The 13,051-nt window shown below is 37.0% G+C and overlaps 2 protein-coding genes across 3 annotated transcripts in view; both read right to left on the reverse strand.

Moving 5' to 3' along the window:
• LOC108975204 (general odorant-binding protein 99a-like) overlaps positions 1-12,351 on the reverse strand; it is a 15,708-nt gene extending 3,357 nt beyond the window's left edge. Inside the window, exons 1-2 of one of the 2 annotated variants that reach the window (XM_018943547.1) lie at positions 12,241-12,351; positions 12,082-12,153 (exon numbers count right to left, since the gene is read on the reverse strand). In XM_018943547.1, the coding sequence (XP_018799092.1) occupies positions 12,082-12,153; positions 12,241-12,279 (111 nt within the window). In that variant the 5' untranslated portion in view covers positions 12,280-12,351. Of the gene's footprint in view, positions 1-11,679; positions 12,154-12,240 lie in introns of those variants that run through there. The other variant, XM_018943546.1, reaches the window with a different exon arrangement.
• Positions 1,166-2,162, reverse strand: LOC108975205 (general odorant-binding protein 99a-like). Its single transcript, XM_018943549.1, has 2 exons — positions 2,081-2,162; positions 1,166-1,650 (listed from the first exon to the last, which is right to left on the reverse strand). Exons 1-2 carry the CDS (start codon positions 2,117-2,119, stop codon positions 1,243-1,245), a joined length of 447 nt encoding a protein of 148 aa, XP_018799094.1. The 5' UTR covers positions 2,120-2,162; the 3' UTR covers positions 1,166-1,242.
• Positions 12,352-13,051: the final 700 nt, after the last annotated feature.

Below are 13,051 nucleotides of genomic sequence, written 5' to 3' on the forward strand. Positions count from 1 at the left end.
TCTTTTCTTATTTCGTTGGCCCATATCTGACGCACACGCATCTGTTCTGAGAGATGTGCTGAATTTCAAATTAAGATTCATTTCTTCAAGAATGATTCGTCCAAGGGCAACGCCAGTGAGAGATAGCTCTTCGTCAGTTTGGGTGTGTTCGCTAACAGTGGTACTTTTGAAATTGGTTATATATATGTATATATATAACTGATCAAAATAATAAGTCTGAAAATCGATTAACACGCTTTTGGAAAGTGAAGAAAACTCAAAGGAATCCATACTTTCAATCGCTCATCAAATTAGAGAAGAAAATATCCAAAAAAAGCTACTAATAGGAATTTAGATGAACCCATTGTAGGTACTTAGTCAACCAAAGAACCCTTTATCCCGAATATTGATATGGACGGACAATCGAAATACGTAGCGTTAAGCCGATTCTTAAGCAACAAACAATCCTTACCTAAACMACACAAAGTAAATGCGAAATTTAATTAAATTTCAGAACTCGAGGCAATAGAACCTCATCCAACATACGATCTCATGGCAGAGCCCGTACTATCACACAGCATCAGAAAACTAAGCAATATCTCGACACACGAGTAATGATTACCACCACACGAWCCGAGAAACTACCACCCACGGCCGRGCAACCAATACTCATTGTGATGTACTCTCACACTCACCGAGAATATCTATTTGTAGTGTGATCACCTGTGGAATAAGGTTTTACGCATTTATAATCCGGAATGCTGCTCGATCATCACACAAGTACTACCCAATGGGTGGAACTTTGGTGATTTAGTTTTGCTTGACCGTCAATTTAACAGCAAGAATTAATGTTGGAGCTTGAAGTAGATTCTACCAACATATCATCAGAAGCGGATTGMTTAACCCAGGCAATTTCACAGTAGTAGTGAAAAATAGAGCATCCGGCTGGACATTAACTGGTCCATATAATTGTCAACAATCCAGAGTATATTCGCACTTTTGATCACTCAAACTGAATTTTATCAATTAATACACCCCACAAAGCTAAATTTATTTCGGAGATACTGCAAGGCGGTCGGGAAGTTGAAGGCAAAACATAAACACAACGAATAAGGSAATGAAGAAAAATTTTTTGTTATACAAATATAGCCAAATTTGTCTACACTACCAATAATATACCACAATATTGAATTTTTTAATGTTCACACTAAAACTAATTGTCTTTATTTACAACGAAATTAGTAACCTTCGTCATGTAGTTATTTATTTTTTTGGTTTCTCACCGTTCTTAAGGAAGTAAGCCTTCACACGTTCACCGATCTTGCTGGCCACCACACACTCATGACCACGATAGGCCCATACATCGGCACTGCTGCCTTCTAAGTTTTTATCCATGCAACCCTCAACAATGGAAAGTGCCTCAGCCTCATCCAAATCCATTTTAAATTGCTTTGTAACGCGATCGACATTATAGCCGTCACGCTCGCAGAAGACACCCAATTTCTTTACGGTACAAAGCAAGACCTTACGTGCAGGCTCTTCATCGGAATATTCAAAGTTCTTAACTTTTTGGAGTTCTTCCTCGCTGAGTGGGAAATCTTTGAGGCATTCTTGACGAATAACATTAACCTCTGCAGCATTTTTCGGCCTCCATTCTTCTTCAGCGTAAGTCTAAAAGAGAGATTAAATAAAGAAAAGTAACGGTGCATTTCAGTTTGTATGTGYGTATGAACATATGTATGTATGGGATGTACGTTAGAGCGGGTCGATTTTTATCTATAAAATCGCGTATGCGGAAAATGTTCTACGGACATACAGTTATTATAAAAATATCTGAATGATCGATTGTATGCGACATATGTGATGTAGTTGTCCAAACTGAACGATTAAGATTGTTATAATGATCAAGATAATATCAAAATTCAACTGCATAGTAMATTTTATTCGGATATCCAAAAACCTTTTATGATCTTTCAAAAAAGGCGCTTTTAAAATTGCCGGTTTTTACCAATAGTCTGTCAGACAAAGTTGTCCGAATGATCTGTAGAACATTCACGCATACGCGTTTTTTTGTTTTTGGTTCTTTGTTAATCAACCGTACCCGTGAAATAACTGCAAGGATCAGTAGGAAGAATTTCATTTTGGATTTCTCTTTTTGTATACGAATAACTATTCGCGTTGAACTTAGAGCACAACTGCTTAATTGAATTATTAGAATTTCGAATTTATACATTCAGTTCAGTTGATGAGCAAATGCACATTTMATTTTTTTTTATACTTTGTTTACCGTTTGATCGACTTACGCTYACTAATGACGCGTAACCGTTATATGAACAAAACTACTATGCTTCCGCAACTTAATTCGTGGGTGCTACAAGTAAGGAAGTGGTACATTCGGGTGTTACTGTACATTTTATACTCTCATAATTTGCAGGGATCAAAGGCAGGAAAATGCCTTCGGTGTTGTGAAGCACGTTACATTGAAAAGTGTTGAGAAAGAATAAAAAATTCATCATTTGAAAAAATTGTGATTGGATTACAATCCAATTTGGTATGTTATTAAGTTATATTATAGGTCACAGACTCAGTTAGTTTTATTACTACAAGTATATTTTACTTCGCGTTAGCTAAATACGCTTATACTACCTGCAGGGACACACAAGCAAACAGTCAACCGGACTATATCTAGATAAAATTATATCTATCTCGCTCAGTTTTAAGTGATACAAACGACCGTTAGGTTAACAAAACTATTATACTCCGTGGCAACATGTTGCAAGAGCATAAAAATGTTGCGAAAGTATTCAATATTGAATATTCGATGAAAACATGAAATGATTGCAATCAATTTCGGTATATTATTAACTTATACAAGTATTATAGCTATTTTAGTCTCATTACGGAAAAATATTTTTATGTTTTTGCAAATTAACAYATGTTCAAGTGTGATCACTGAAGCGTATTATTCAGTCAGTTGTTTTCGATGTGCCACATTATGCCGTGAAGTAAGAAAAATAAGTTCCCAGCTACAAGAAAGGTTTTGAAGCACTCTTTCTAACGAATCACCAGAAATATTACAACTTCAGGTGTAACTGAATATTTTCTGTACATTCTTTCAAATTAAAGTAATTAAAAAATGTTGCTAAAGAATTCAAGTTGCAATATTTTACAAAATCGTGATTGGATTACAATTAAATTTATCTTCTTATTAACTCATCATTATGAGTAAAAGTAGACTKTTTTCATAATTTAAAAAATCATAATTTATTCTTCAAACTCTATGTCGTCCCACCATCACTCGCTCGACTTGTCTCGATAAAGCTGAGCCGTTTCTTTTAAAGAGTACCGTAAACAGGTCTCTTTGGACAAGCTTGATTGTGTAAGTTCCGATCCCACATTCATGGAAAACATTCTATCTACCGATGAGACATGGGTTTCAAGAATCAACGGAATGGAGTGAACAAAATGAGCCGAAACCAAAAAAATCACACCAAAGCTGCTCAGATATCGAAGTGATGCTCTTTGTTTTTTGTTTTTTTTTTTCAATATTCGTGGTTTGACGCATCACTAATTTGTTCTCGAGGGACAGACGGTGAATAAGGAGTTCTATTTTACCACGATTGTGACCGAATTTAAAGCCATCGATCAACCACCCTATTCACCAGATTTGGCTCTGTTGTTCTCAAACAGAAATTGCTGTTCCGTGTACATAACTTCTTTTCACTCAATGAAAAAGATGAAAAAAGTTCGCTGAAGGAGCTGAAGGCCATTCCAAGCAGCGATCTTATGAAAAGTGTTACGAGAATTGAAAAAATCGAAATATATTACATCTGGTGGGGATTACTTTGAAGGCGAACAACTTAATATTGATGAATAATTAAATATTTTGCGTTTTTTAACAATTTCCGGGTATCACAATCTATGTGTTATATTTACTCAACCTAGCCTATTTTTAATATATTGGATATAAAAGGAGAACAAGGTGGAAGAAAAACGCAACCAGTGAAACGGAAATCATTATTTCAGGGATAAAGGGTCTAGACTACGGTCTATATCAATTTCATTCATATTCGGCGCTAAACCGCTTAATGTTTACGAAAGCGTATTCACTTAATTTCATTAAAATTTCACAGGTTTAAAAAAAATTTAATGAAGCAATCGTTACAATTCTTTAAAAACTTTCAAAATATGCTCCTTCTGCGTCAATGCAGCACTGCCAGTGCGATTTCCAAGCATTGAAGGCATCAAGTATGCATTCTCCAAAATAGCCTTGAGAGCCGAGGTGCATGCTGCTTGGGTCCGCTCTGTCGTCTCAAACCTCGGAAGATTGTCTCTTTGTCTGGGCATCATACTAAAAGATTCATGACTCGTCACCTGTGATTACAAAAATTGGGGGTCACTTTCACACATGTTTCAATTTTCTTGGCTCACCTCCTGTAGTCGCAATTTCTGGTCGTCAGTGAGTACTTTTGAGACCATCTTTGTACACACCTTTCGCATCTTTAATTGCATGTCACGAACCACAGATTTTGATAAATTTAAGATCTGGGAAGTCACTCGTCTGAGTTCAAAACTTTGCGCACGTGATTCACATAGTCGGTGTTTGTCGAAGTCGYAGGTTTCCCAGCAAAACGCCTGGTGCCACCGAAACACACAACTTCTTGCTAAAGCAAAATTTGGGTAAACCTGCTTGGTTATATCAAACGTCTCTGTYCGAGTTTCACACAGAATTTAATCGCGTACCTCTGCTCTAACGAACGCTGCATTTTCGGCTTGCACCACTCACAGAAATACGTTGCGCGAAATGTTTGTCCTGACTATCTCCTCCGTTAGCAAGGAACGCAATCTATCCAGTCGGTGCATACAAGCTCCGAAGTAYAAACGTCGCGGAAGAAAATCAACGTACTGCCATGAAAACATTGCCACGCCAAGAGAGATCCCTTACCAAATTTCATTGTTTGACATAATACTAGTTAGARCAAAAAATAGTAAGACTGTATACATAATTTTAAAACTCTTTATGTCACGAGGTCTGAATTTGGTATCCCCGCAAAACTAATACAGCTGTGTCAATTGACGTTGAGAAATAAAAAAACTACTCCATTTCTGAAATTATTCGACGCATCGTATCCGCCGGGAGAAGTAGAGGAAGAGGAAGACCACCACTCCGTTGAAAAGACTAGGTGGAGAAGAACCCGGCTCCTCTTAAAATCTCCAATTGGCGCCACATTGCGAAAAGAGGAAACCACTGGCGCACTGCTGTCAACTAGTCTATATCCGCGTAAGTGGTGTGCTTATTGCTTTCTCTAGAACGGCGAGCAATTTCCAATTTGATGACAATATGTTTGCAATCTCCGAAGATAAATTGCATGTGYGGCTTCTTCAATCTACCCCTGGAGAAAATTATTTGAGCTCCAGATGATATTGATATCATTGGTCTCAACGGCSCGTTTGTTAGTTACTACTCTCACCAAACTGGGCTYTACAGARTTTTTTTAAATTAAACAAAAACGGTTTCAGATATCAATGAATCTTTATTACTGCGAAAGTATATCCGATACCATTATGTATGGAACTCGATTTCTTTTGCCCGATATTGAAAAATCTTATTAAATCCATGTTCGATATGTAGATTTTATCAGATAGCCACTGTGCCTCGGTCCACTTGCTTTCAGAGTAGTTCTTTCAAAAATGTTTGAAATTCATTGAGAAATTTAAATGTTAAAATAATAACGAAGTTGCCCAACCTGGAGGCATTAATTCAATTTATTGAAAATAAATCTACGGGAATATTATTTATTTGACAATCCAAAATATATGCTTAAGATTGAGATAATACTTTTTATTGCTATACGCATAAACGCAAATTTCGATTCAAAATGTAAAGTTCAAAGATTCTTATATGAAGAAAAAAGTATTCTACCGAAAATCTTTTGACCACAATACTGTGAAAATACACTCTCGCCTCATGGTGGCGAAGTCTGATCAGAGCACTTCTATTCATGGTAATTATTTAATACCATRGTTCTTAGAAGAAATTCATTGCTGATGGCTTAGCTCATGTGGTTATATAGTTCCAAGCAAGACAATCCATCAGTTCAAAACAGCTTATCAAACAAACAGATTGTTAAATAGATTCATAATTTATGAGCTTTTTGAGACATCAATAATTGCTAAATGTATAAATATATTTGTCGAAATAGTAGAACAGACACATCTGTTTTTTTATTTTTATTTTTATTTTTTGTTAAGTTGACCCCACGGCAAAAGCGTCTGCGGTGCTTTTATAATAAACCACCAACAACAAATAAACYGTCAATAACATAAATATATAATAAATAATGTGGCACAAGAAAATATGTATGTGAACTAATAGTACTTGCTTTTAATCATATTTGAAGCTGATATATTTTTATTATGCCTTAAACAGATGTCTACATATATACATACATATTTATGACCCAGCTGTTCCTGTAAAAATGGGCAATTTAATTATTTTCTAAAATTGCTGTCTACTAATCATGTKGTTTGTACAATTTTGAAAATATAATGAAAATTATTACAAACGGCCATTGTTCCGCTCTTAGATTTTTGAACAGTTACGGCGTCATCTCCATAAACCCGTCACCAGTAGGGATGCGTTTGTAGATGTAGAGTGCTCTACTAGTCTTCCTTTTGTGGCTTCTTCCCGACGGCGCTTTTGCAAAAAAAGTTTGGTAAGATTCTAGCATTGATATGCTTCATACCCAAAACATTAATAAAAATGTTTTGAGTTGATCCAAAGAAGAAATTGAGGTCCGCTGTTATTGACGAAAGCTTGATTTTCAAACGCTATTTCTTTAACATTTTTCATGTTGTCATCATTAACAGAGATGGTTGTACGACCAGGTAAGTTTTCGATGACTCCGCGACCTTCATTGAATGCTTAGTGTTACTCAAATTCTCGTATTCGTGATAAAGTAGACTCTCCAAAATTATTATGCAGCATTTTGAATGGTGTGGTAGCCATGATTCCATATGATTCCATATGATTCCATTAGAAATCCAAGTATGGAAAAAAATGTTTTGATTCGTTGAGTACCAAATTTGTAATTAAATTAACTTAACTAAAATACCACACATCTTAATTTGTTGCTAAGTTATGACACTTTTCGGTTAATGGCGTTCCAAATTTCATCAATCAAAGGAGCCCAAACTCGGTGTGGGATTCGTGGTGAGAGAGAGTTCGTCGCCGAGCCCTGGTATTCACCCTGGTGGATCGAGCTTGTCGACTTTACCGCCAGGGTGGGCAAAGAAAASCTATGCCAGAGTCGGAAAAGACTTCTCGAAGCCGTTCGATGCCAAACGAGGTTTCAGACAAAGCGACTCCCTTTCATGYGAGTTCTTCAATCTACTTTTGGAGAAAATAATTCGAGCAGCAGAGCTTAATCAAGCACAAACAAGAGTGTGCAGCTGCTGGCGCATGCCCATGATATTGATATCATTGACCTCAACCTTTGCGCCGTTAGTTCTGCTTTCTTTAGAGTGGATAAGGAAGCGAAGCAAATGGGTCTGGTAGTGAACGAGGGCCAAACCAAATATCTCCTGTCATCAAACAAACAGTCGTCGCAGTCGCGATTTGGCTCCCACGATACTGTTGACAGTAAAAACTTCGAAATCGTAGATAATTATGTCTGTCTTGGAACATGTATCAGCACCAAAGACAATTTCAACTTCGAAATCCAACAAAGAATACCTCTTGCCCACAAGTGTTACTTCGGAGTGAGTAGGCAATTGAAAAGTAAAGGCCTCTCGACGAACAAAGCCAAAACTGTATAAGTCACTCATTATTTCCGTCCAGCTATATGATGCAGTAGAATATAGTAGATATAGTAGAACAGACACCACTTGAAACTACTCGTGCACTCTGCTACGGGATAGTCAATCATCGCCATAAACTTGTTTCATCAATTGAAACGTTTCGGTAAAAGTTTTACCAATTTTAAAACAAAATTTAATGTTGGCTCTTTGTTCGAAGCTCATTTYCGCACCGATAACSCAAACATACTGACACTTAAAACGCAATGAAATGTCATGAAACTCTCACTGGACAATCGATAAAGAYAGCAGATTCTAACGCACTAATCGACATATAGATRGCGTAATCAGGGGGCGCYAGATTCAAAAATACCTGTTTTCTTTTTTGAAACGCACCATGTATTATACAGCATTTTCAACGATACAGTAGCCATGATTCTATTAGAACGCCAAATTTTCAAGCAAACTCTTTCATCTCATGGTTGYCATTGACAGACAAACAATTCGCATCGCAATCAGCTGCCAAACTCACAAATTGACGTATGGAAATCCAATTTCACATAAAAGGTTGTACCAATCTGGAACAAAAATTTATTGATTCGGTTTTTGCCCGCAGTTTCCAGTCCGGTTTAGATTTGATCACATGGTATTTCTCGAAACTAAATATAAAGCAATTAAGGAAGGGGTAGGTTCGGATGCAACCGAAYATTTTATACTCTYGAAACTTGCAAGAASCAAAGACGGAGAAATGCCTTAAGGAGCGAAACGTCAACCAGACATATATACATATACTATATATAACTCATACGTACATATGTATATTCAAAAAAAGGATGGGTTTAGGATGTTAAWGAAGTTTTTTATTCCTGTCAAAGTACWTTCGATGCCATTATRTATGGAATACGATTTTTTTGGTACATCACGGGCACATTTTTAGAAGTCCRGACGCTGAACTCAATTTTCGACGGTTTTTAAGCATAAATCGCCGGATACTGCCGYAATTTCACGTTCGATATTTGTACGAAGTTCATCAATCATCGCWGGCYTGTTGGTATAGACCATAGACTTGACGTAGCCTCACCGGAAATAGTCTAACGGGGTCAAATCGAACGACCGAGTCGGCCAATTGACGGCTATTTTGTGAGACTTGGTTTTCAAAAAACTGATTGTAACATTCACATTGTGGCTTGTAGCGCTGTCCTGTTTGAAACAGTTATTATCCAAGTCTACATCATCCAATTCGGACCAAAAATATTCGGTTGTCATTGAGCGGTAGCGATTCCTATTCGTATTAATGTGCCCGTCTTGATCATCACGAAAGAAGTAAGGTCCAATGATGCCGCCGGCTCATAAACCGCATAAAACCGTAATTTTTTCGGGACGCAATGGTGACTCTTGGCTTACGTGTAGATTGCTGCCTGATCAGTCACGCATATTTTGTTTATTGACAGTCATTCAGACAGAAATGAATCTCATCGCTGAAGATGATTTTTCGATGAAAATTCGGATCATTTCAGCCCAATTCACGAACACATGACGATTTTGGTGACCAAGCAGCTTCAGTTCTTAGTTCAATTTTGYCTTGTAAARATATAGRSTTCAGARTGAGGTGTGCGAGASYAATTTGGGTGTYCCTCAATTAATGCTCTAGCGGCRTAAATATTCTCGAYACTACGGGYACTTCTTTGTCACAGTGGGGAACATTTTTTACAACGTATCTTTGTGGGTGCACGATTATGACGACCACAAATTGGACATAACGCTCTTAAAGTTGAGACCACTAACTCCGAATTTCGGTTTTTAACTTTATTAATTTCATATATCTTTCCAGAATGAAATGGCAAACCTTACTGAAGAGAAATGTCAGAAGAGCCGGAAAAATATGGCGTTGTTTGGTGTCCCAATCAGTCTACTTTTGTAGCGCTCTTTTGAAAACACCATCTATATCAGGCTGACGGAGGTGTGCTCGAATTATTTGAGCATACGTAAATTGTCATATATAAATAAATATATGTTCAGTATGTGAGCTATATTCTCAAATTTAATTTTAAAAATTTTCAAGACTTCTCATTACCCAAAAACTGGCAATAAATCGTTTACAATATTTAAATGAAGTTAAGATTTCATTAATATTTGTTATTTTACCATGTCACATGATCCAACATAAAAATATCAGAAGTATGTCTGATAAATGCAAATCATACATTTGTGCACAAATTTAAATAAAATAAAACATAATCACACAATTATAATACTTACACGTACCATCAATTATAAAGGGCTGTAAGTGCGAACRTTTTCGTCCATTAACTTATAAATTTCAATTTTAATATTTTGTTCGTTTTTTTTCTGCATTAAAATATTGTCTTAACTGCGCCCGAGTCCAAATATATACAAATGTCAAGGCTTGGACGATATGTGTTTTCGAGGATGGCAGGTAGGTAGGTATGTAGAAATGCAGCCCAGTTGTATTACGGGCTCATTTAGTACTGCTGTACCATTTTSTTACACTATTCGTAGACCTTTTTACTATTGCTATCATTGCTTTCACCTACTCTTTCAAACCACTTTTTGATTTTGATCAAGCCACTAATGTCCGCTACTAATGTATGCTTTTTGTAGACATCTATTTAATGTTTGGTGCTCGATGGATTAAAAGTGTTCTGTGTCGGATCTACGATTGGGCTGGGCATTCACGGAGAAAGTAGGAAATCGTTTCCTTACATTATGCTTTTCCATTTGTTATTTGCAACTTGTTGAAATTGTATGTTCAGCTCTCGCTTGATTGATCATAGCGTGCTTCGGATTTGTTTAGAAAAGCTCCTGCCTTTGCCAACTCATTTACTTTTTCGTTGGCAAAAATGCTTCTGTGGCCGGGAACACATTTGAAGTCTAGGTGGAGCTTGTCTTCTAGTGAGCTTTTTTGCAGTTAAAAACTATGCTAGAATTTGTCAAGGGCGACGACAAGGCCCTTGGCCGCCTGGCTATCCGTGTATTTTGCTGATTTATGTATCCTCTTGTAGTTATTCAATASAGCTTCGYAGGCCTTTTCTATGMCCAGTACTTCCGCTTGAAAGATGATAGCTGAGTTYGGTAGACGAATAGAGAGAGAAATGTCCAGATYATCGGAATATACTCCCGTGCCAACTRCTCAGTCAAGTCAKMGGACAAGACTTGTTTGCACCAGTAAGACTTCCACATGCTGCTTTTTGTATTTCATTTAATTTTCTGATGTTGTATTATTTCTTTAAGTATAGGGCTAATGACAGTCGTATACATGAACATTTAATTGTAAATATTTGTTCACGTAAGATCCAACACAATTTGTCAATCACTCAAAAAAGGCTAAAGTCGATCAAAAGGTCAAAAGAAATGTTAAAAGTACGATAGCAGTGCTTCGAAACAGGGACATGACAACGTGACAAATAGTGGATGATGAATAGTGGATAAGTCGAATCCAACAAAATTCGGACGATGACAACATGACAACATGAGTCGGCGCTACGAGTTTTCTAGAGAAAGCTTCTGCGGAAGATTTTTAGTCCTTTGCACATTRKCAACGACGAATACGGCAGTCCATATCGTCCGWGCTTATGTAAACACTCCAGTTCTGASAGTATTCGAYGCAGTAACCGCWGGTGGATGCAGAGGAARAGSAAGACCTCCACTGCGYTGGAAAGACCAGGTGGAGAAARSCCTAGCTTCGSTGGGAATATCCAATTGGTGCTACAATGCGAAWAGAAGAAACGACTGGCGCGCTATYGTAAACTCGACTATAAACGCGGTGTCTATGCCAGGAAGGAGGATACTTTTGATACGCTTCGATTATTGCTTTCTCTTCAACCTAATAAATGAAAACCATACTTTTGTGCACAAATTTCAATAAAATAAAACAAAACATAATCACACAATTATAATACTTAATAAAATATACTTTATTGTTCAACGAAGTGCAATTCCAGTTATTTAGTGTTTCTTGGCTTCCTCTACGCTCTTTTGGATGTAAGCCTTTACACGTTCACCAATCTTGCTGGCCATCACACATTTGTGACCACGATAGGCCCACACATCAGCGCTGCTACCCTCGACATTCTTGTCCGCGCAACCTTCAGCGATGGCAATGACCTCAGCTTCATCTAAATCCATTTTGAATTGCTTGGCAACACGATCGGCATGATAGCCCTCATGTTCGCAGAAGACACCCAATTTCTTAGCGGTACAAAGCAAGTACTTGCGTACGGGTTCTTCATCGGGATATTCGAAGTTCTTCATTTTTTGWATRTATTCMTCGCTRAGTGGGAAATCCTTGATGCACTCCTGACGGATAACCTTGATTTGGGCCACATTTTTCGGAACCCATTCTTCATCGGCGTATGCCTAAAAGCGATATTATATAACGTAAGCAACGGTGTCTATATATTTTATAGATTTATCTATGTATGTATATATGTTTATATGAAGTACCAGTGCAACGACTGCAAGGATCACAATGAAGAATTTCATTTTGGATTTTGGCTTGATTGACTTTCTCCGCTAAACTCAGAACACAACTGATGTATAGAACTATTGCAATCTCATATTTATACATTCAGCTCGGTTGGTGAGCGGCCAAATGCTTTGACTCAATTTCATATTTTATTTGTTGCTTGATAGTTCGTCTGATCGGTTTACTCTCACTACATCATATACATATGTATGTGTATGTATTTAGTGATCTTCTTAACTTAAGCTTGTTTTGATTATCTTTTGATTTATTGACTTGAAATCATGTACTACATACATACATACATACTTACAATACCTTATCTCCTTGATACTCTCCAAAAGCTAACTTGAGCATCGGTTCTTGATAGGGCACTCGTACTACGTACTCGTATACGTAAATACGCATGAGTACTTCGAGTTTCTAGTTCATGCGGGTCAAAAGTGTACCTGATAACTTTCTTTTGTGCAGTGATAATTGAATAAATACGTATAATTTTATGAAGCACGCACAGCGGTGTGCAAGGAAATAAGATCACCGGTTTTCAGAAGTGGTACACGAGTGAAATGGCGTAAAATCTTCGAAAACGAGTCATTTTACGTCTTTGTTCATAAGTTTTTCGCCGACAAACCTTTTTATCCGATAATTGAAAGCTTAATTAAATTTCAGTAGAAGGCTATTACCTTATATAGTTCATGTGCGTTGTAGGTATGTACAACTATATTAAAAGGGAAATTCATAAAAAATCTGATTTATTACAATTATTTTTAAACAAACAAATACAAAAGAGTC

This window comes from Bactrocera latifrons, unplaced genomic scaffold, assembly GCF_001853355.1.
Source record: "Bactrocera latifrons isolate USDA-ARS-PBARC rearing strain unplaced genomic scaffold, ASM185335v1 scaffold_627, whole genome shotgun sequence".
Classification (NCBI taxonomy): Eukaryota; Metazoa; Arthropoda; class Insecta; order Diptera; family Tephritidae; genus Bactrocera; species Bactrocera latifrons.

What these genes read in the sequence shown, in the direction of transcription:
- LOC108975205 (XM_018943549.1), bottom strand. Translation starts at nt 2,119, where the DNA reads ATGAAATTCTTCCTACTGATCCTTGCAGTTATTTCACGG. An exon ending in TCCTTGCAGTTATTTCACGG is followed by an intron (nt 1,651 to 2,080) that starts GTACGGTTGATT and finishes TCTCTCTTTTAG; the next exon opens with ACTTACGCTGAAGAAGAATG.